Below are 23873 nucleotides of genomic sequence, written 5' to 3' on the forward strand. Positions count from 1 at the left end.
CTACAGAAAAGCAGAATTAAGAATAAAAAAGGGTTGCAAATGGGTTGTGCTTCCCAGGGAGACGTAGGGCTTTCACTTGTAAGGAATTTGTAGTGAGGAACAGCTGATATCTGCTTTTAACACAAGAGAGGAGAGCAACAGAGCCTTGTACCTTTTGTTCCCGCACCTGGGACGTGCCCACAGCAAGCACTGGAGCTGTTTGCTGGGCTGACCTGGCCCCTGCGAGCCCAGCAGGGTTTGCCAGGCTTTGGTGGCTGATAATCAGGCAGCGAGCACATCCAGCACGCTCCTCCTGCTCCCCTTGGGGCTCAGAGCTCCAGGAGAACATCCCCGGGCTGGGAGCTGCTTGGAGACCCTATGGAGACCCCGTGAGCCCAGCCCACAGCTCTCAACGCTGCCAGGGCTTGGCTGCTGATGCTCCCTGCTCGGCCCCTGGCACTCCAGAGGGAGGGATTTTCCTTCTCCAGGCTTCCCTGCCCAGGAGAGCAGGGAGGAGAGCCCCTGCTGTGCCCGGTGGCACTGGCGTGGGCAGGATGGAGCTACAGAGGGGACTGTCCTACCTGTGCCCCGTCCCCAAGGGCTGTGTGAGCTCCTCTCAGAGGAGCAGTGGGGGAACAGGCAGGGCGGGCTTGGCAGAGGGCTCTGCTTCCTGCCACCGCAGCAGGATGGCTGCACAGGGCAAGAGGGCAGCCATGGATAGGATTTGGGGCAGGAATTCCTGCCTGGGAGGGTGGGTAGGTCCTGGCACAGGGTCCCTGGCAGTGTCCCAGACCAAGCTGGACGGGCCTTGGAGCAGCCTGGGACAGTGGAAGACATCCCTGCCCATGCCACTGGGTGGGTTTGAATGTCCCTCCCAAGCCAAGGAATCTTTCCACGATTCTCTGACTCCATGATGCCCCTGCCCAGCTGGTTGTCATGCAATGGGTGTGAAATGACAGCAGGACAGAACTGACAGGGAGCTGGGACAGGGAGCTGGGACAGGGAGCTGGGACAGGGAGCTGGGAGTGCTCACAGTGCAAAGCGCTGGGAGTGCTCACAGTGCAAAGCACTGGGAGATAAATCCTGAAACACAGTGCTTTGTTGCTGGCATCAATTTATCAACTGGGACTCTAGTAAAAACAAAATCACAGCATTGGCCAAGGCATCAGTGATCATGTACCTAATTTTCCATCATGTTGTGCTAAGGCTGCATCAATAAAAATGCAGTGATTTCCCTGAAGCAAATCTAGGAATATCTGGCATGATGCAGAGCCAGGATCACACATCAGCCTCCCGCGAGATGCTGTGGGAGAATTTGTGACATACACAGATGGGAATTGCCCTCAGACTCTTGAGCTGCCTTTCACTTAAATATCATTTCAGTGACACCCCAGGGGAGAAAGCCCAGGAGTTTCTAAGGGAGACACTCCTGCCTTTGGCTGGAAAAGCTTTTCACAGTGTAAGGCTATGTGAAATATGAAGCACAACCAATTAAAATATGAATATAGTAAGTGCACAAAGTGCTGGAGTGGCAATGACAGTAAGAGGTGACAATTTGGGTGCTGGGGACAGGAGTTCCTGGTGTAGCTCTTTCATGACCTAGGTGGGAATTCCTTTTTCCATGTGCTGGAAATTTCCTTTTTCCTCTATGCAGAACAGGGCAGGGAGAGGCTGCTGCTGTGCAAGGCAGCAGGGAGGGGATAATTTGTGCTCTGGGGAGTCAGTGGACAGGAGCCAGCTGCAGGAGGAGCCAGCACAAGCAAACAGAGCAGGTGCCTCCTTTGGGACACTTTGGGAGTCTCCTCCTCCGGGAAGGGATGGCTTCCAGAGAGAATTTCTCAGTAGCAGCCTCTAAAGGATGGCCAAACCACCTGAGCGGGTCTGTGTGGGTGCCGGATAGGAGGGGTATGAGGGCACAGCCAGGCAGAACTCATTAAAGCAGATTTTGTTGCTCTCCCAGCTAAACCTGGCCCCGGTGCCTCCACTGGGCTGAGGGAAGCTGGGGCAGCCTGCTGCGAGGGTGGCTGAGTGGGAGGAGGTCTCTGGAAAATGATGGAGCCAGGAAAGCCGAGGCCAAACTCCTGGAAGTAAAAGCACAAGGACTCATCGTTCATGGGAAATGTTTTGCACAGTGTATTTTTTGCAGGTATTCCAGTGCAATAATTACTACCTTTGCTCAAATAGAAATTGGTTTGGGCTGGAAGGGACCTTGAAGCTCATCCCATTCCAGCCCCTGCCATGGGCAGAGACACCTTCCCCTATCCCAGGGTGCTCCAAGCTGCTCTTGGACATTTCCAGGGATCCAGGGGCAGCCACAGCTTCTCTGGGCACCCTGTGCCAGGGCCTGCCCACCCACACAGGTAAATTCCTTCCCAATATCCCATCTAAACTCATTATCTTTCCTTTTGCAGCCATTCCCTGTGTCCTGCTACTCCAAGCCCTTGCAAACAGTCTCTCTCCATTTTTATTGTAGGCCCCAGAAGGCTGCAAGTACGAGGTCCTGATTATCATTATGAAGAATTCACGATTGACTGCACATTCTGTGGTGTTTTGGGAAAATGAGAACTAATATTCAACAGTCTTACACAGGTATTTGTAACAACCACCCAAAAAAAAAGGCTTGTTTGAGATGTGTAATGATAATGTTATTTCACAGCTGCTTTTGTGAGCAGGGAATAATTTAGCAGCACTAGAGCTGATGTGGACTCTCCAGTTTGTGGTGAAATTCTAAAGTGAATGTTCCCTCCCAGGGCTCCAGAGCTGTTGGTGGGAGTTGGAGGCTCCCTCTGGAGAGAGCCAGGAGCCTGCTGAGCTGCACTGCTCTAACCCGGTGTCATTTCACTGCACTGCCTCCATCCTGCATCCAACAGAAAAGAAATCCTCTGATTTTTCTTTCAGCTTCAGCAAAATCAATTCATGCTAAAATGGCCTTATCTTTTATTTTTTTCCCCCTATATATAATGTTGGATCCTATCTGATAATTTATCCACTTTCCCCGCCCCAATTCCTAATGAGAAATTTCTGCAGACAGAAAATCCTTAAATGTGAAAAGGCCAGAGGCTGGTACAAGCTAAACAGAGGAAGATTAAGATCAAATACAAAACCATGGTGTAACAAGATAAGAGGCAACACAGCCTCAGAACAAAATGGTTAGATAAGGATTATGTGGGACATTGCAAGGGAGGGAAGAGAAGGGGTCGGAAGTGAAGGGCTGTGCTTTTCCTCCCCTGGAATGAATATATATAAATATATGTCATAAATATACAAATATATAAATATATAATATATAGAAATAACATATTTGCTTAATATATGCTATGTATTATATATAATTATATCATTATATAATTATATAATGATATAATTATATAAAATATAGTAGATATACATATATAAAATACAAAAATATATAATATAAAAACATATATTATATATTGTAGTATATATTATAGAATATATAATCTATATTATATAATATAGATTAAATATACATAATATATAAATATATAGAAACATTTTATATATTTATATATTATATATTTATATACATGTTTTCTAGAATACAATAAAATATTTTATTATATAAATGTGGAAATGCAAAACCAAGACAGATGAGAGTTGCCATGGGTGTGAACCTGTTTCCCATGTAATCTTTAGTTTCATGATAGAAGCCAACAGTATTGGTTTTGCCTAAGGCATTTGACCAAAAAGGATTTTTTTTTTTTTAATCTGCCGAGGAAAGTGATTTTAAGGCGGCAGTTATTTAAATAATTGCAGTGGGATTTTTGGCATCAGCAGAAGAAGTAATCTTGTTGTTGTTACTTGATAGCAAAGAGCTGTAGTGCTTGAGGAGCATTTCAGGGCAGAGGGGCTGTTACTTGTGGGACAATTAATTTGCTGTTTCCTGTGAGACACTGCTCCCAAGGACACGGTGGGGTTGTTGGGGTGTCTGTGCAGGACCCAGTGATCATTGTGGGCCCTTCCAGCCCGGGATATTCTGTGTTTCCCTGGCACAGTGGGATGCCAGAACAGCTGGAACAGCTGCGTGAGCCCTGCCAGGCTCTGGTGTTGGGTTTGATCAGGGCTTGGTTTGGTCCCTGCTGCAAGTGTGCTCTCATGGGGGGCTGAGGGAGGTCCAGCAGAGCTCCCTCCTGGCAGGGAGCGATCCCACCCAGGGATCCCACTGCTCTGGAGCGGCTGTGCCCTCCCGGGGGAGAGATCCGCACCTGGGGCCCGGGGAAGCTTTCTCTTGGACAGGTAAGAACACCTTCTCTGCCACACCACCCCACAGAGGGGATTCCTTGCCTAGCATCCCTTCTAAATCTACCATTATTCAGTGGGAAGCCATTCCCTGTGTCCTGTCCCTCCATCCCTTGTCCCCAGTCCCTCTCCAGCTCTCCTGGAGCCCCTTTGGGCCCTGGAGGGGGCTCTGAGCTCTCCTTGGAGCCTTCTCCTCTCCAGGTGAGCACCCCCAGCTCTGCCAGCCTGGCAGCAGCTCCAGGTGCTGCTGCTGTGTCCCCAGGGCTGGGGCAGCTCTGCAGGGGAGGTCTCACCTGGGCACAGGGGCTCTCCATCCATTCTCTGCCTGGATTCTGCCTGGATTTTCCCTGCTGAGTTCTCAGGCAAGCAGGTAAATGTGAAGTTTGGCTCCAGTTCCCACCTGGGAGATGCCCTGCAGTCACTGAGGCACCTGGGCTGTCAGGATGGGCAGTCCTTCCCAGCCAGAATGTCAGGAATGCCACAAACAAAAGCCTGGGGAGCTGTCCGAAAAGAAAATTAAATGGAACATGCTGGTGTAACCTCCAAGAGGTTAGAGCAGAAGGGCCACAAATGATAGGTTCTGTCCAGAGATGGGAAACTTTCAATCAAATCAAAATTTTAATTAAATATTCATATCCATCTTAGGTTTCAGCTCTCTCTGAGCCAGAGATTTCAGGGAGTTGCAGCCTCTGAAGTACTTCAGCCACTACAGAAATCCTATTTTGAACCTGTGTCCTCCGGGAAAATGTTTCAGGCCCATATTTTTAGGACATTTTATGTCCAAATACACAGAATAAAAGTGCCTGCAGCTCTCACCCTCTCTGAAGAGGAGGAAGGGGAGGAGGGCAGAGCTGAGCACTGAGCAGGAAAACACACAGGGTGTACAGAAAAGTTGGAAACTGACTTCAGGGGTATTCATTCCTTAACACAGTGGGAATGGGGAAAAAAGGAAAGGTGAAATTATGCCTGACATATTTGTTTTCTTCCCCCCAGTAGGATCCTGTGGCTGACAGAGAGCTATGATTAGCTGCTCACAGGCATTTTTAATATTTGCCCATGATGAAATGGTACGTCTGAGTACAGAGAAGAACAACAAATGAGATTCCTGACTTACCCCTTTCCTGTGTTTGAATTATAAACAAGCAGATGCAATTCATAACATTAAATAAGATTTCCCCACATTTCCTTCCAAAAATGGTTCTGAGCAAGATAAGGCACTTAAATGTAATCCTTCCAAGAATGCACAAATACTGAATCCTTGATGCAGACGCAATCTTACCACGAATTTCTGTGGAAGCTTAATGCTTTTGTAAATTAATCAATAATGTGGTTAAATTATATTTGCTCAGCTAATTATTTTCCGTGTCCTGTAAATTAGAACTCCATCAGTCTCAGAGAGAAAGCAGCCCTGCTGTTTGTGCCCCGTCTGTGTTTACCTGCTGATGCATCATTGAAGTGTTTGTTTGCTCTGCTCAGGCTGGGAGCTTTTCCTTTGCTGTTTGAGTGGCAGCCACGGGGCTGCGGAGCCATGCAATGATAATTCCATTTTCCTGTGTTGACCCTGCCAAATCCATTCCAGCAGGGAAATGCTGTGCATTTCTAGGCTCTCCTCAAAAGCCTCCTTGGGGGAGCAGGATTTAACTCCCCTCTGTCCCTCTCTGGGGACACTTTTGATGCTAGAAATGGACCTCGACTGGGTTCTCAGCCTTGTGATTTTTTGAAGGGCACAGCTTCCCATGTAGGGTGGACGAGGTGATGTTCAGGGGCTCCTTCTGACCGGAATTTTTCTGTGATTCCAGGAATTTGTTTCTCCAGGAAACGTTCCCCACTGAGATTTCCTGAAGTCCTTTACCCAGATGCCCAGCAGTGACGGCAGCAGGCAAAGCAGCAGAAAACCCAAAAGGACAAATCAGGGCTCCAAGGGCCACAAGCAGGAGAGGTCCTCTGCCTTCCCATTTTCCATGTTTTTATGGGCAGCAGCCAGCTGCAGATGGTGGGTAAGTCAGTGGATATGAAAGACAAACTGAATGTGGAAAGATTTGTAGGATCTTTGCCTCCCCTCCTGCCCATGGTTTTACACACACAGACACTCTTGGGGAGCATAAAATCTTCCCAGTAAATGGGACTTTTATCCCTTCTCTATCCCTGATATGCCAGCGAGCTGGCACATTTAGCACTTGTGCATTTACTTTCTGCTTTTGGGGAGATATAAATGGCGAGGGCAAAACTAGAGGCAAGAAAGTTCAGATGAATAGCAGCAGGCTTGTATTTCAACATCTTATACCCTAAATTGTTTTACCGCGTAGCAACTTAGGTTTTCTCTCAACATACGGAGTTCAATTTTGCCACAGAAGTATCCTAGTTTATGCCTGGGTTTTTATTTCCCATGTTAGGGCACATTCAGAGATTAGGCTGAATATTTCATGCATGCATTCATAGCTATAAGAATTTGTAAAAATGATCTACGGTTCTCTGTCTGTTTGTGGGTTTTTTTCTTAGATTTTTACCCATGGTATCTGTTGTTCTGCTTTTCACAAATATCTTCACCTGGCATTTTCCAGGAAAGAAAAAAAGAAAGACAGGAACTCTTCAATGGACAGTTCACCTTCTTGCCATAAATCTAAAGGGATTTTGTTTTGTTTTCCTAAATAAAAGTGGTGTTTTTTTGAAGTATTTGTGCAGGTATAGCTCTTTCAGGTCTTAGGGCACTGCTGCTTCCCACTGCACTCCCATGACAGGCAAATTGCTGATTTCTGCAGAGGAAAACTCTTTGTTACACGGCTTAAATTCCATTCTGAGGAGCTGAATGTGCAATCCTTTGAGCACATGGGTATCTCTGGAATCCTGCCTGTTCCCACAGCTCCATGTGCAACAAAAGGAATGTCTAGAGGTATATATATATATATATATATATACACATACATATACACACAGGTATTGGCAGATTTCTGTCTCCTTTTTCTTTTGCTTGTCCCCTGCAGAACTGTTTCAGGTTTGGGGTTACTTCCTCTGTGTCCTGCATGTTTGCTTTGTCCCTGGACCCTGGTTCTGCAGTGCTATCCTCAAAGCATCAGAACAAAAGGGGTTTTGGGAGCAGAGGACCCCTGACAGTGACCTGGCTCTGTCCTCCCCTGGAACTTTGCCTCTGAGCTGAGGTGGAATATTCCTGATTTCAGTACACCCCAGGGACTGCACCAGGGTTTCCCATCCCTCAGCGTGAACACAGCCACAGTTAAGGGCAGGCCTGGGGCTTTTTATTACTATTTTTAAAATAATTGCTCCAATGCAGAGCATTTGCCTCAGAAGGGACATTTATCCCAAGAGGTTCTGGCTGCTTCCAGCTCTTCAAGAGGGACTCAGGGTCTGGCAAAAAGGAATGAGAACCTGCTTTGTCTTCTTGCTGCTCTCTGCTGTGGCTTGGGGCTCAGCCACCCCAGTGGGCTCTGAGTAATGTCATTTTGGCAGTGCTTGTGTTATTTTGACAGTGCCTTGTGTTATTTTGGCAGTGCCTTGGCTTATTTTGGTAGTGCCTTGTGTTATTTTGGCAGTGCTTGCGTTATTTTGGTAGTGCCTTGTGATATTTTGAGAATAACTTGGCTTATTTGGAGAATAACTTGGGTTATTTTGAGAGTAACTTGGGTTATTTTGGTAGCACTTTGGAAGAGCTTTTGAGGCTCTGCTTTTGTTTTGGGGTGCATTTTGTATCACAAACAGTAATAAAGTGCTTGAGATGACACCAGGGTATGAAATTCTGGCCTGCTGCAATGAAGAGAGGAGTTAAGCAGCTGAGGGTTTTTATTTTTTCTGCCTGGGAAAGAAGGGATAACAGTGAATAAAGACAAGATAATAATGGTTTAAAAGAAAAGCATTCACTAAAGGATTGATTTACTGTAGGCTTAATGGAGGGTTGCCTGCAGAGTTTATCCAGCAGAGGCAGGTAAGCTGAAATACATGAAAAAAATATCCCTTATTTCAGAGAATAAACACAGTTCTCTATGTACATCCTAATTATCCTCCTTTCAGGGAAAGTTAATATTTCCTTTGTAGCTCAATTAGGTCAAACTCACTGACAGCCTTCTTCCAGAGGCAGCAAACTCGTGGCTCAAAGCATTTCTTTTCCAGCATTGAACATACACTGGGCTGGTTGCTTGCCACAGGACTCTTGTGGTGTATATATAAATTTTATTTATTATAATTTTTTTTTTTTTTTTTGTACAGGGGTCTTTTGTAAGATGAGCTCAAGATTTTTGCTGAGACCCACTCACACCAGTATAGTTTATGGGAACATAAACAACCATAGTATTTGCTCACAGTTCCCATTAAAACAGGCTAAATTATATAATTTCCATTAAGATTGTGTAAAGAAACAAAGCCTAGTAAAAAATGAGTAATTCCAGACAAATTGATTTAAATTGAATGACCCAAACCAATCAATAGCAGCAATATTTTAATAGAATTTTGCAACCAATTAATGAAGTGTAACTCCAGACCCACAGAAATCAATGGAGTTTTGCCTTTGACTGAACTGGGAGCATAATTTAATTTGTGGTGTCTAATGGAGCCCAACATCCCTGTTCTAGAGTCTGACTGACTGTTTTTAATATTTTGTGTGAAGTTTGTGATGTGAAACCCCTTTTTCCCTGCTTAGGGACAAGAGAAATGATGTGGAGAATAAGCAGTATTGCTTCCAGAGCTGAAACCAAGGGGCTCTGCCCCATCCCCCTCCCAAAAGTTCCAGTTCCATTCTAGAGCTCTAGAACATCCACATTATCCATGGATAAATACACCCCAGCTCTTCCTGTGAGCTGTTCCTGCAACAAAACCTCCAGAGCTGCCTGTTATGCAGCGTCCTTGGAAATCTATCCCAACCCTCAGGAATCATTTTCATTAGAAAGGGTTTCCAGGAAGCTTGAACTAAATCTCACTGCAGCCGAGGCTGCTCCATGATTCCCTTCTCAGAAAGCTTTCCCTGACTTCTGGAGCCTCTCCTGCTCAAGTCCTTTCCTCCCCCTCCAGTCCTTTCCTCTGTGTCACCCTCCTTGACATTCATCCCCAAACTCATTTACCCCCTCAGGTTGGTTTTGGCTGCTTCTCCTCCCTTTTCAGCTTTGTTGCCCTAAACCCACACAGAGCATCCCAGGGGGAAGCTGCCCAGAGAATTCCAGGGAAGCTGCCCAGAGCATTCCAGGGGGAAGCTGCCCAGAGCATGCCAGGGAAGCTGCCAGAGAATTCCAGGGGAAAGCTGCCCAGAGCATGCCGGGGAAGCTGCCCAGAGCATGCCAGGGAAGCTTCCCTGCTGCAGAGCACTCGGAGCACACTCCCTCAGGTGCTCACAGCCCAGGTAAATGGTTCTCAGAGCCGGGAGAGCCCTTCCCAGGGCATGTGGGATACACTGCACTCCATTATGCAGGGCTGTGGGGCTCAGACAGGGACAACACATCCCCCAAAGGGGAGTCTAAAGTGGATTTCCTTGCTGCACTTCCTCCTTTGTTGTTGGATTCCTGAGGGGAGGAGGACAACACCCCAGGGAAATCCTTGGCTCCACCAGCAGCAGAAGTCAATGTCTGGAAATAGCAATGCTTCTTGATGGTTGATGGTTCTTCTCTGTCCTAGCTTGTAAGATCAGCATGTATTCTATTTGCCATCTGTTGGAGGCGGGGCACTTTTCTTATCTCTTCCAAGAACAATGTCTCCCTCTGGGGAGATATCTTCTGTTAATGGGCCATGGAATGACTCACTGCATGACTGGTAAAGTTACATCATCCCATTGTGAGATGCTCCGCCCAGAGGGAGGAGCCAAGCAGCCCTACCTGCATAAAATCAGCATTTCTGGGACACCAGGGCAGCCTCGTAGCTGGATCCCCAGAGGAGCAGCTTCTTCTCTGCTGGATTCCCAGAGGAGCAGCTCCTTCCCCACTGGATCCCCAGAGGAAGACCAGGCCCATCTACTCTACACCAGACCTTCAGAGAGAACTCCACCCTTCTACAGATCCCCACTCCAGCAGCATTCCATATGCCACTGCAGGAGGAGCAGCCACCATTTAACTGGACTATTCCCAACACCCTGACTCCTCAGGGTGTCAGGTTTCTGACTCTATCACTAGTTTTGTTTGTACTAATTACTTTTTTTTTTTTAAATTTTTATTTAGTCTTTTTCCTAGTAAAGAACTGTTATTCCCATTCCCATATCTTTGCCTGAGAGCCTTTTAATTTTGAAATTGTGGTAATTTGGAGGGAGGGGATTTACCTTTTCCATTTCACAGGAGGCTCTTGCCTTCCTTCACAGACTCCTGTCTTTTCAAACCAAGACATCCTGCCAGTACAGCCTTTTGTTGTTTCACTGGCTTGTGGGTTCTGCCTGCGCGTTACATTCTTGTTCCTTTCTGCCATCTCCACAGGGTCTCTGTTCCTTCCCACTGCCATGCCAGGTGCTTTAATAAGGTCCAAAATGAATTGGATTTTATCGACTTTTATTTTCTAGAAAATGACACCAAACAAAACCTGAAGTTATTTTTTGCTACATCCACACTGAATTTTATTTCACTTTCCATTTACTTCCTGAGGAATTGTTAATCCTCATCTACATGTGCATCCCTAAGGTGTACAGTGTAATTAATGAAGAATAATGTGATCAGGATCGGAGGAGCTGTTCTCCCTGGCTGCTCCAGGCACTCTCACCTCATTGGCAATGGCCTTGTGCAGAGATGCAGCTCCTCTCATCCTAATGATCCTTCAATTCCACCTTCTGCCTGCAATGTGAGCCCTGCTCCTCTTCAACATAACCAGCTTTCCTGAGAAAAAAATCCTTGGTTTTAAGTCAGGCTGCACACACCAGGCTGTTTGCCATCTTCTTTCCTTTCCCTTCCCTCACTTCCAGCCCCCAAACTCCCAGCACATCTTTGGGATAAACAGTTGTTAGACATTCCTCCTTCTCCTGAAGTGCTGTCCCTGTGCATTTCACACCTGGGATGAAGCAGCTGCTGCTGGGCCATGGGCAGAGGAATTCCCATTTTGCCTGGCTAGGAACAGCCCTGCCTTGTCCCTGAGGAGGAGCTGGGTGCCCTCAGGACTGTGGTGCCACACGTTTGTTCCCTGGCAGGCCGTGGGTTGTCCCTGTGCAGGGACACAGGGCCAAAATGTCAGGGAGGCATCCTTGGAGCACTCATGGCACTGGGGATGGGTCCTGAAAGAAAAACTCCTTGCCTCCTACAAAAGCCTCCTGCTCTGAGGCTGGGGTCTGGGGTGGCACAGGGTGCACAGGCTGGGGTAGAAGAGCTGGAGCTCACTTTGTGGAGGTTTATTTTGGAGGTGGGAATGAACAGTGTAATTACATTCAGGACGTGGGTTTGGGAGAGGGGGACTGGACTGGACAGGGAAGTGTCCAAATCATGACTAGGAAAGATTAAAAAAACCCCTTCTCTTCATGGTTTTAGACCTACTTGAGTTTAGTTCCCAGCTCTGCTTGGCTACTGGGGAGCTCTAGTTTAGGGGTATATTACAATGCTGAGTTCCAAAAACGACCTTGGGAGTATGAGCCTAAAACCCTCTTTCTAAGAGCATCAGGTAAAACAAAAGCTATCACCTCTTTCTCCAGACCTTGCCTCTCACCTATCTTTAGGCCATGGCTGTCACAATCTCCCTTCTCTTCCTCTTTTCCTCCACCATGAAAGCACCCAAATAAAGCAGCTCCCCCGTGCTCCACCCAGCTGCTGGCATGCACCAAAGCAAGCAGTGCTGCCCTGGGAATTGGCTGCCTTTCCAAGAGCTCAGTGCCATCAGAAGCCCCCAAACACTCCTGCGGGTGCTGTCTGTAAGCAGCAGAGTAAGACAGCAGTTTTCTGGCAGCTCTTGTTTCTGCCAGCTTGTCCTGCTCCCTGTGTGCAGGCGGGGAGGTGACAAATTCCTTGTAAAAGCCTGAAGCAGTTTAGTGCATGAACTACTCGGAGGAGTGTTTAATGTTTGATTACTGCAGGGTTTCATTACTCTCCAAGCAGGTTCCTCGGTGTCCAGCAGGTATGGCAGCACCCAGAGCCTGGCAGCTCTGTCAGGCTGGGGATTTTGGGTGTGCTGCAAGAGGTGACCGAAAATAAACTGTGAGTTCTTACAATCCCAGCGTCAGGAAGGGGTCTCAAAGCTGGAGCTAGAGTGCCCCAGGTGAGCTGGGAAATCTTTCTACAAGCACAGCAGGTGCTCCTCTCACCTTGAAGAGAGGGGGGAGGAGGTCATCTTTTAACCTTACAACCAGACCAGAAGAACAGGCTGCAATATTAAAGGTAGCACAAATAAAAAGGCCTTTGTTGGCTTCAGGCCATTTTCTCTTGGAGTAAAAACAGAGTTGAGACCACCTTTTGTTTCACCAGCAGACTCTTGCAGCAGTCAATGCAAATACCACAGGAAGCGATGGATGGAGCTGTGGGAGTAGAAGGAGCTGAAACCAGCGTGGTTAACCCAGCAGGAGACTCTGGGGAGTGAGAGCCACGGGCAGGAAGGACCTGGTGCCACTCAGAGGCGTTTCCTACCAAAGGCTCACAGCTCCCTGTGCCTTTCCAGCAGGGATTGCTGGCAGAGCAGGGTCCATCCCTGCCCAGGGAAGGGATGCAGGGAACCCACAGAGCCCCAGCCTGCTGGGCTGCCCCTGCCAGGCTCTGGGGAGCTGGAGCTCACTGGAAGCCAGGTAAGAACTGATTTGCAGTGTGCCTTTGATAGATCTCCATATCTTCCTGCTCCAGGAGTGCTCCTGAATCTCCAGCTCAGCTCATTAGGTTCCAGCACAACCTCTCTGCTGCTGCTGCAAGCACAGAATGAGCTCTGGGCATTGTGGCTGCACATTTGTCTTGGATTAGAGCCTCTTGCTTCCTCTCTAGGTGCATGTGTGTGGATAAGCACTCTGAAATGAAAGGTAGAGAGGTTATTCAAAGGGGAATTAATCCTGCTTTAGGGGAGGCAATTCAGTGTTGACATTATTGGTGCCTATACCTAATTAAATACTGAGGCTCATTGACAGGGTCTGTTACTCCTGTGGGCTGGGGATGCTCCACTTCTTCCTTTCCAAGTGCCTCAGCACTTGAAGAACCAGAGAGGGAGCAGAAGGTGGTGCCCGGGGGAGAGATTCAAATGAACAGCCTGATTTGAAGGGAAGAGTAGATGTAAATCTGAGAGAGATCCAGGGAGAGATGAGGTGTAAAGGCTACGTGCTCCCTCAGTGCTGCCATTCTCCTCTTTGAAGGCAGATTTTGGGGTGGACATGTTTGCATAAGAACCGGTCTTGTCGTCCTGAGGCAGGGAAGCATTCAAATAGCACAGCAGGGGGATGATGGGCGGTGAGGCTTCCCAATTCTAGTCATGTGTGAGCAGGGATTTCCTTTCAATTCCTCCCTAAATCTGACCCCAAATCCGTGGTATCTGTGGTGCCCGCCCTGGGAGCTCTTGTGTGGCTTGTGCTGTGAAAGAGAGGTGCTGCTCAGGGGGGTCTGGAAATGCCTCAGCCAGCCAAGCCCCTTGTTCTGAGAGCCTCCAAAAGGAGCTGCAGTTCTCTGGGGGGCACAGGACTGTAAGAGCCCCTCCAGGCTGGTCCAAATACAGGATTTACCTGCAAAAGACATTTTTTCCTCAGCTTAGCAAAGTCAGGGACTCACTGGTATTTGGGGAGGTTCAGGAGGTTTTCCAGGTCCCAGATATTCATAGTGGTTTTGGGTTTTATCCCAGACTGTCTCCTGTAAATTTTTGAAAGCTGTAAAGCTCCTTTAAGCTCCTGAAATTTGCCTTCAGATTCCATTTGGAGATTTCCCTTTGCTGCAGTGTCACCTGGGTGTCCCCCTCTCCTGCTGACTCCCTATACAGGGTCTCACCCACCAAAGGCTCCAATTCCTGCTAAAGAGGAACCCCACCCAGCCATTTGGCACTTCCTGGGTGTATTGCTGCATTTTAATCCTATTTCTCTGAGCAGTTTTCATCTTCTCTGCAGCCATGCCCTGGTGATTTTCCGCATGGCCTCAGCTGCTGACCCTCCCAGAACATCCAAGGGAGAATTATTTCCCTGCAGCCCTGACTTAAGATAAGGCAGCCAGGAGAATGGATTCATGGCATTAGGCATGGTCTGGGCTCCAGCTGTGCTCACCTTCAGGAGCTGCCTGCCTGAAAACATTGCCCAAAAAGTTTTCCTGCTTAAAAAAAAAAAAAAAAAAAGACATTTAAACGCTGGTTTTAAGAGAGATTTTCCATCATAAATTGATTTCTGCCTCTAGAGTTAAAATAAGAAACATACAAACCAGTTTAGCGAATTCAGAAGTAAAGGAAGTCCAGCAAGATGGATGGAGGCTGTGCTCAAGTGTAATAGCACAGGCCTGTGTGCAGGGCTCTTCTAAGGGAGTTTCTTTCAGACCCATCTCTGACTTTATCTCCTCCTTTGTGGCACGGAGCAAAGTCCATCAAATTCCTGCATCACAAGGTTCTTCTCTTCTGTCTGTGGAAGAGTGAATGAAAACTCCTCTTCCTGTAAGTACAAACCTGGTGACGCATTTATTTCTGTGTTTCACACCTCAGCTGAGGACATCTTTTACTTTCCAGATTCCTGGTTGTAGACTCAAAGCTGAATTTCCCAGATCCCTTGGGAACATTTTCCACGTGGAAATGTAACATCATATGGAATAATTTGCATTATCTGGCACTTTCTTCCTCCTTCCTTCTAAGAAGTAACTGGGCTCTGGATGGCTTGGGTGGACAGTTTCCTTTTCATGGCTATAGATCTGGCTTTGATCATGGTGTGTAGGTACCTAAAGCTGTAATTAAATTAATACCATCAAAGGCAAGGTCTGCTATTTTTCAAACACACAAACAAAAACCCCCAGAACAGTCTTTCTTCTACAGCACTTCTAGGGGCCTTTATTGTCTTTGGTGGGCCGATTTTTTAACTTATATTTTTTAACTGGTTCAAAGAGCTGGAGTAAGCAGCAGCATATCAACTTCTCCAGCAGCTGTGAGTTGTCCTGGTCCAGCCTTGTCTCAGGGTAGGAGAAGAAAGCAGCCAGAGCCAAAGTGCAGCAGCAGTTCTGGGCTGCCCGAGGCACAGCAGCCTCTGGAAGGGCTTTGCCCAGGCTTGCAGGGATCTGGGCAGGCTGGGTGGCACTCTGGAGCTGTGCCTTATACACCCTGCACATCCTTTCCACACCAGAGCACGGCCCCCAGTATCACCTGAGACTCTTGGTGTGGCACACGATGATGACAACACTTTCCTTCTGATTCTCCTGGAGGATTAGCTCCCAGCTGTGCCTCTGCTCCTCGGTTCCAAAGGAGGAGCTGTGAACCTCAGCCACTTCCTTGCTTTGTTGCCCTGGTGAATTTTGGAGCTGCAAGAGCAAAGCTTTTGATGTTGGCTCGAATACTTGACTTTCCTGTACCTGTCTAATATCCTGATTAGGCTTTTGTATTTGTTCAAGATGAGAAATCTACAAGAAAGGGTTACACCAAGTACCTGTTGGCTTGATTTAAAGGAAAATAACCATCAGTTGTTTTCCCAGGGCTACAGCACTTCAAAATAAGCCCCACTCAAGCCTCAAGCTCAGCTTTTGTTGTAAGAACTGTAATGACCCATTTTAAACAATTCAGTGGACGTAAGTTCAGGCTTTCTGTACTGGATTTCAACAGAGCTGCAACCTTGAAGTTAAAAAATGGTTAGCCCTGCAATTAGGCACCTTTAATTGAATCCCTGACACTTGCTTAATTACAGCAGCACTTCAGCCGCCCGGTGAGCAGCAATGAAATCAGCCCTGCCCCACCTCTCCCAGGCTGCCATTGGCTGCAAACCTGCCGGGCTCGATGGGCTGCACTCAGAGGGGATTGCAAGGCCAGTAAATAGCAGGGCCTTGGGGCAGGCAGGAATGGCTCTGTACCTGTCAGAGATGCCGGTCGGAGCCAGTCTCTCCCCAGGAACTCGGCGTGCCGCGCGAGGGAGCCGCTGGAGGAGACCTTCCCTCTCTTGCTGCCTGTGACTCGTGAGTAGGTGACTTTGGCCACCCCGGGCACAGCTGGAGCAGGACTGGGGGCGGCATGGCTTGCTGCGTGCTGCAGATCACCGGGCTGATTTTCGGCGGCGTGGGCATGGTGGGCACCCTGGCAGCCACGGCCATGCCCCAGTGGAGGGTGTCCGCCTACGTGGACGGCAACATCGTGGTGTTCGAGACCATCTGGGAGGGGCTGTGGATGGACTGCATCAGCCAGCTGGGCATCAGGCTGCAGTGCAAGCTCTACGACTCGGTGCTGGCGCTGCCGCCGCCGCTGGAGGCCTTCCGGGCCCTCATGTGCCTGGCCGCGGGGCTGGCCGTTGTGGCTTTCCTCACGGCCATCGCGGGGGTCAAGTACAGCCGGCGCGGCACGCGTGGGCCAGGGGCCGTCAGCATCTTCATCCTGGCCGCCGGGACTGCCTTCCTGCTCACGGGCACGCTGGTACTGATCCCGGTCTCCTGGACCGGGGCCAGCATCATCCGCGACTTCTACGACCCCGAGGTGCCCGTGCCGCTGAAGCGGGAGCTGGGCGCTGCCCTGTACGTGGGCTGGGGTAGCGCTGCCCTGCTGCTGGCCGCGGGGGCTATGTACTGCCACTGCTGGTGCCAGGCCGGCACGGCCGCCGGGCCCAGCTACCCCCGGCTGGCCCGGGCAGGGCTGCCCCGCGAGGAAGGGCCGGCCCTAGGCGTCCATGCCTACGTGTAGCCGCTGCCCGTAGTCACCAAGAGCTTTGGGCTGCGCAGGACCTTAAGGATCATCTAATTGCCAGGGTCACAGACACCTTCCGCCATCCCAGGTGATTCCAGCCTGGCTTTGGACACTTCCAGGGATCCAGGGGCGTCCTGTGATCTTCCTGCTTGACGCGTGCTGACTGACTTCTTCATTTACCTCCAGGTGTAATGGAGGGGTAGTTTTGCCACTCTGCTGTTCACTGTTGGCTTGGATCTCTGCTCTGTAATGCCTGGCAGGAACTGTTCTCACACAGGCGTTTGCTTAGAGCACAGTCCCCATTTCTCTGGGGAATGAGGAGTGGCATGGGGACAGCAGCAGTCATAAGGCTCTCAAGGAAGATGAGCAGCCTGTGTTTGGCTGGAAGAAACTGCTGTGCCATACCCCAGTGCCCTGCCCAGACCCCTGAGGTGCAAAGGGAGCCGGGCATTTCCCTGGGGAGTGGAGTGTCCCTAAGGGGTGCTCTGGGAGAAGCCTGGAGCTGGCAGCAGGGCTCAGTGAACAGAGAAGCCTCCAGCTTCCAGTGCTGTCACGGAGATGTTTGTGCCCCAACAGAGGCCTCTGGGACTCTCCATGGATTTCTCTGATGCTTGTGGGGCTAGTGTATCCTCATCTCCTCTGCAGTGCATGGAACATGGTTAATGGAACAAATTTTGACTAATTTCCCCAGAGTTTGCCATGACGGTGCTGGCTTCCCTGCTGCTTGCCACCCCTCATCCTCCGAGACTCCTCCTGCCCTGCAGGCAGCACCTCCTCCTTTGGAAAGCTCGGTACAGACCGTGTCCAGGAAGCCCTGGTGCTTATACTAAGTGCAATTCCCAGGCCAGAGAATGCACAGGCAGTCCCCACCTGCCCCTCAGAGCAGAGAGCTGCTGCCCACGGCTCCCAGCACGCCCAAAAAGCCAAGCCCAGTTGTTGCTTCAGCTGCTCTGGGCTTGCCAGGCTGCCTTGGGAATGCAGCCAGAGCAGCCTGATCCTGTCTGTCAGTCCTGCAGGATTCAGCAGCACTTGCAGCTGGGAATTTTAATGTTCCTAGCTGAAAACCTTGGAGTCTGTGTTTGACTCCATGGCATTGATCAGCACCCAAAGAAGGCCCAGTTCAGAAGGGTTGTTCTGGTTCTTTAGCTAGCAGTGATGGATGACAGCATTTAAGGGACAGTTTCATGGCACAGGGCTCAACCTGACCCTCTGCTGTGGCTGGTGTTGAGAAAGGGCTATAATGACTGTCTGGGCTGAGGAGAGCAATGTCTCTGTGTATTCATCCGACTGCTCCATTTGAAAAAGAACACGGAAAGCTGCATTTAATTAAAGAAGCCTTTTATTAACTTGGCTTCAGATTATCTTAGATGAGACAGTGCTGTGCTTCACAGAAATTCATTACATATATGAACTCAGGGGCATTTGCATTGAAGGCAACCAGCTCAGATCTTGCAGTGGGAATTTTCAAGGCCCCACAGAACTGGTTTAATGTCTCCAGCTCATCACTCAAGGAGTCAAATCAGCACTTATTAATTCTAGATGGAAATTGAAGAAAACAGTCATAAATAGGTTTTCCTAGCACTAAACCATTTTTTTTTTTTCTGTTGTCTTAGGAAGTCTGTCATGGCAGCTGTCACTGACAGCTGATTTCAGTGGAATCATTCTGGTGACTTTGGTAATAATTTCCATTACCCTGAGGAACTCCACCTCCTATTTTGTTGTGATTTTATCCTATATTGCATATTTGGTTTAATATGGAACTAGTTGGTGAGTAAGCCAGAACTGCACACTTTGGAGTAATTTAGATATGACATTTGTGTTTAACAAACCAGAAGATGGAGACATTTGCAATGCAAATCTGATACATATTTATGTGTAGGTGAGGGATTTAAATGATGATGTATTCAGTGTAATGCAACTTTATGCAGATGTAAGTGCTTAAGAAGTAATTAAGTACAGTTTTCTGTAACATTAATTAGAGGATCCTGAATGCTTCCACTGTCAGTGGACTAATCTAGGAAGCAAATTGGAACTGGGTGTGCCATTTGCACTGGTAACTTTATTTTCAAAGAGTAGAAAGATAAAACTGTTTTATTTGAGCATTTAACATCACTTTCAAAGGAAACCTGAGCTTTTTATGTCTGACATTAGCACTGGATGACTACATATTTCCCAATTTCTCTCTTTTACCAGCGGATCGAAAGAGGAGCTCAGACAACCCTGTACTCATGTGTGGGCTTGGAACCCAGCCCTGATTCCAAGGGTAGAGCCACGCTGGGCTGGCACATCCAGGGGGGTGAGTGGCACAAATGGCAATTTCTGGTGATGTGCTGGAGCATTTAAGGTTCACAGGAATGTGTTTAAGATTGTGTGGCACTAACATTTCAGAGTTTGGTGCAAGAACAGCTGTCTCAGGAGCTGATCTGTGGCAGGGGGAACTGGGAGTTGCCTCCTCCTGCTGAGCAGAACTGCAACTCCTACATTGTGGGGAAAAGAGGATTAGGAGATGTTTTGTGCCTGTATGCAAGGAAAGCATTTGGCACTGAATGGGTGCCTTTGTGCCTGCAAAGGGATATGGAGTTTCTCCTCTTCCTTTGCCCTGTTCAGATGCTCTGAGCTGACTTGGGAGCTGCAGTCTGGGAACAGGAGCAGGAAAAGGAAGCTGTAAGTCTTCAGCAGAAAACCCTGCAGCTGAACTTTGCAACTGAACTGCTGCTGTTGATGAGTTTTCTGAGGGTCACAGGAGAAGTTTGGCTGGAGGGGACTGATGGAGGAGCTGGGCCACATCCCCATGCCCAGTGCTGCACCTGCTCTGGAAAATCTCCGGCTCTTGCTGGGCTATATCCAGCCAGACCCCGTGCCCAGTGACCCTGAGAGTCCAGGGGGATTCTTGGAGCTTCTCAGGATAGCTGAACTGTCCTTCCATGAGACAGGTGAGGCGAGGATGCTCAGGAACAGGAGCAATGCAGTGAGACTTTTCGGGAAGGAGCCATCTCTGCGCTCCTGGAAGCAGGGTGGGAATGACTGCCCTTTGCTCTGGCAGGAAAGGCCTGGCTGTGGCTTGCCGTGGCTAAAACCTTGTGTCAGATTGCTGCATGCTGCAGCTCTGCTCTCCTGGAGGAGGGCAGGGGGGAAGCTGCCCTGTGCCCAATAGCCCCAGGCACAGCCTTCAGCTTCCGTGGGCTGCTTGGAAAGAGCTGATTAAATACCGTGGTTAAATCTCTGGTGTAATATCCTGGTTGTTTTATATGGTTTGGTGATTGTAGGACTTTGGAAACAAATGTGTCCAGCTGAGATCTTGCTGTGCATTTGAAATAAACTTGTCAGAAAAAGCCACAAACACCAGAGATATTTTTTTTAGTTTATTTATTTTAACAGGAGACAGAGGAGTCCTGCGACTTTATTTGAATAAAGGCAGAGAAACAGCCTGCGGGGTGTGCTCTCCCAAAGTTTGGGAGGGCACCGCCTCCTGTTATCCCAAACTCCGGCTGCATGCCACCTGCGTTGGCCGAGGTGCCAGGAAGGTGCAGCCTTCCCAAACCACCTAGCCCACATCTGCATCAAAGGGGGGATATCTTCCCCCAAAGCTCAGCGCTTCAGCCACCTGCAGAGCCTTGTCTCTCTCAGGGGCCGGGCTGCCAGGGCTGGTACCAAACCTGCTGCCCAAAGCCAGCAGGTACAGCCAGACCCATTGCAAAGACCTGAACACCCATCCCCTCAGCCCTGAGACTGTTTGTAGCACACTTTCTTCTCTCAGTGCCTCCTCACCTCTCCCTTGCTCTTCACACACCCTCATTATCACTACCTCAACCCTTTTTAACAACATTGGAACATTGGAAGATTTGAACCAACCCCTCCCGACGTTTCTATGACTGCTCCCCACAAGAGGTGTGGCAGTAAATCCAGAGAGTAAAGCAATGGCAATTCACATGAGCCCATTGATCACCAGAGATCCTTGCCCATGGCTACCAGGAGCTGAGGTCTCCCATCCTTTTCCTCCAGCTGAGAAGTCCAAACCTCCAGGGCTTTGGAGACCCTGAGCCGAGTGTGGTATGGCCACCAGTGTCCAGCTGTCCTGGCTGATGTCCTGCAGTCCTGGCTGGGTGTTAAAGACAGCAGAGGCAGCGTCTCTGCAGGCTGAGCTTCCCGTTCAAGTCATCCCAAGCTAACTGAAGATTTTCTAAAAAAAACCCTTAAATTATAAAGTATTCAAATGACCTGAAGTAGCCCCAAATGTGACCTCAAGCAACCCTGAGCAGGGTCTTAAATGACCTGAAGTAACCCCTGGAAAAACCAGAAAAATTCTCAAGTAACCCCTGTGACCTCAAATGACCCCAGTGATCTGAGATAATGCCAATCATGACCTCAAATGACCCCAATGACCTGAAGTAACCCTGAATGTGACCTCAAATGACCCCAATGACCTGACATAACCCCAAATGTGACCTCAAGTGACCCCGATCAGGGTCTCGAATGAGCTAAAGTAACCCCTGGAAAAACAAAAAAATTCTCAAATGACCTCAGGTAACCCCGAATGTGACCTCAAATGACCTGAGGTAACCCCAATCATGACCTCAAATGACACCGAGCAGGGTCTCAAATGACCTAAAGTCATTAGGCAGAAGCTGTGTCTTTGGCGGGATGGGGGCAGGAGTGGGCAGCACAGAGCGTGGTCACACTGTGAGGTTTTCTGACACTACAACACACCCATTCCCTCTAAGAAACTTCCCTTTCAGGGACTAAAATGGAATAAAAGGTGTAAAATAAATATAAATCCAAGAGGGGGAATAGTTTGCAAAAAAACCCAGCTCCACGTGGGCCCGGATGCTGATCCCTATTACTGGTCAGTGAGAGCATGTGACAGGTCAGATTTCCAGCTGCTTTATTTAACAGGAAACTGGTTTGTTCCTTCTTGTGAGTAGGATCTTTGGCTTTGCATTGGCAAAGCCACTCCAGATTTTCCAGCTAGGAAAAGAGTTAGGGAACTCTTAAAGCATAGTCCTGGAGGTACCAAGCAGCTTGACTTGGTAATCCTGTGGGGAAATAGAAGCATATCTGTTCTGATTTTTCTCTCTTCTTTGTTCCGCAGCTGTTTCTGTATTCCTGACTTCCATTTACATTGGAGACATGTGGCTTGGAGCACAGGAGCCGGATATGTTACTTATCCATGTCAGATTGGTCTGCACTAGTGCAGATTATGAATTACAGGGTGACTCAGAGACTCAGAAACAAGGGGAAGAACTGTTATGTCTCTTTGCAAAAAAATTGGCTCCATCAGGGCATTAATTAAGGGGACTAACACTTTACCTTTAATGTTTTTCTGTGCTCCAGCCTCATCACCATGAGCTGTGAGAGCCTCCTGAGCTGTTCTCATATAGACCTACCTTGTTTGGTCAAAAAAAAATTCAGTATTTTATTATTGGGTGCAAACTCGGGAGAAGATTTGATTCAACATCTCTCAGTGGGAAATTAAAGCTCCAATTTCCCTTTTGCTGAACAGTTTGAGAGACAATATGTAATTTTTATTACAGGCATTTTTATCTTTTTGAAGAACCAAAAAGACTGTTTGTGCATGTGTCTCAGCAGCAGCCCCAGCACAGGCAGGCAGGTTTGGAATTTTCTTTGCTATGCTGCAGGCGTATTCAAGACATTGTTCCTCTTTGTTTGACAGAAGGAAGACAAAAAAATAATTCTTACCAAAAGAGGATGTTTTCTTTCCTGTCTATCAAGCATCCAAATACCACCAGCTAGCTATCCATATTTTAAAATCAGCTGGGGAACATGCATCCCAGGGACCTGGGGACTGTCTGAAGAGAGCTCTGGCCAGCTCTGTTAGCTGTTAAGCACCCCTGGAACAGCAGAGAGGGGGTTGGAAGAGTTCCAGTGCCCCAGTATACCCAGAGACCCACCTGGTCAGGGCAGGTCACTCTTAGGCAGTGCTGCGACTGACCTCAGCCCAGGCAAAATCACAGAACTGGAGCTGAGATAAGACACAACTGGAAAAGTCTTTCAAAGGACAGGAAAGCTAATTCCTGACTCTGTGGGTTTGGACAAAGACAAGTGCAGTGGCAATGTCTGATATCATTTTCTGAGGGAGGTGTGATTGGAAGGATGAAGGCAGCTGCATATCTGTAATTTAGTATGAGGGTGCTCATGCACCACATCTGTCACAGTGAGCTCATGGGCATTCTGTTTCTCCTTCCCCGGGACCCTGTGACTCTGATCAAGATAGCCCTGGATCCCTCCTTTCTGCCCCAATGGGGTTGGCGGAGAGCCGGGGAAGCCCACCCTGTCCAAAGTCTATATAGACCCCTGACATTTCCTGTTCGTCCTCTTTTGCCCCGCTCTCCCCCAAGGACATCACAGAATAAAGAGAGCTGAACCAACTTATCTCGTGGTAAGAGCCTCTTTTGGAAATCTTTGCCATCTCCTGTTATTCCTCCCCTCACAGCCTCTGATCTCTGAGCTAGCCTGATTATTCGGGGGGCCGTGTGAGGGGGGGAACCACACACATCCAAATACTGAATGGAGTTCCTTATGGTAAGAGATCTGTCTGGAGCCAGCAGGGAGCTCCAGGGCCCTGGACTGAGCCTCTCCGAGAGCAAGAAACAGGGATGAGGGATGAGACATGCAGATCTTCCAACTCTCTGGGCATCCAGCTTGGGTTTCTCTCCAACATTACACCGTCTGGTAGGAAGGTGATAGCCAGAAGAATTGTGTTGTGCATGGCTATTAGGAATGCACAGCCTCCAGTGAAATGCATTGGACGCCTAGAAGGAGCTGGCCCTGTCCTCTATCCACTGTGTGGAGTTCTAGCCTTGGCCAGGAACCATCTCTGGTCACAAACCCTTATTTTTCTGTGTCATTTTGGATGTTAATACATCTAATTGAAGCAAACATTAATGCTCTGCATCCCAGCAGTGTGA

The 23873-nt window shown here is 48.5% G+C and overlaps 2 protein-coding genes and 1 long non-coding RNA gene across 11 annotated transcripts in view; 2 read left to right on the forward strand and 1 right to left on the reverse strand.

Annotated features, from left to right (window-relative positions):
- Window positions 1-3505: 3505 nt before the first annotated feature.
- LOC115497758 (uncharacterized) lies at window positions 3506-6912 on the forward strand. The gene is made up of 3 exons (XR_012053972.1): window positions 3506-4236; window positions 5233-5306; window positions 6039-6912. It is a non-coding gene; the product is annotated as an uncharacterized lncRNA (long non-coding RNA).
- Window positions 6913-12667: 5755 nt separating this feature from the next.
- Window positions 12668-20294, forward strand: LOC100229020 (claudin-8). 3 transcript variants are annotated; one of them, XM_030264348.4, is made up of 2 exons: window positions 12668-19243; window positions 19555-20294. In XM_030264348.4, exon 1 carries the CDS (start codon window positions 16285-16287, stop codon window positions 16942-16944), a length of 660 nt encoding a protein of 219 aa, XP_030120208.4. In that variant the 5' UTR covers window positions 12668-16284; the 3' UTR covers window positions 16945-19243; window positions 19555-20294. The 3 variants fall into 3 exon arrangements, with proteins under 3 accessions (XP_030120208.4, XP_072780411.1, XP_072780418.1); XM_072924310.1 differs by having other exon boundaries at window positions 12668-18714; window positions 19141-20294; XM_072924317.1 differs by having other exon boundaries at window positions 12668-18622; window positions 19141-20294.
- A 19-nt stretch (window positions 20295-20313) lies between these two features.
- The window catches only part of MRAP (melanocortin 2 receptor accessory protein), a 73292-nt gene continuing 69732 nt past the window's right edge, over window positions 20314-23873 (reverse strand). For all 7 annotated transcript variants that reach the window (XR_012053995.1, XR_012053991.1, XR_012053992.1 and 4 more), the window contains one exon: window positions 20314-21127. Coding sequence is in view for 1 of the 7 variants with exons in the window: in XM_072924322.1 (XP_072780423.1) it covers window positions 21103-21127 (25 nt within the window). In the remaining 6 variants the exon portion in view is untranslated. The remainder of the gene's footprint in view (window positions 21128-23873) is intronic.

This window comes from Taeniopygia guttata, chromosome 1 (genome assembly GCF_048771995.1).
Source record: "Taeniopygia guttata chromosome 1, bTaeGut7.mat, whole genome shotgun sequence".
Lineage (NCBI taxonomy): Eukaryota > Metazoa > Chordata > Aves > Passeriformes > Estrildidae > Taeniopygia > Taeniopygia guttata.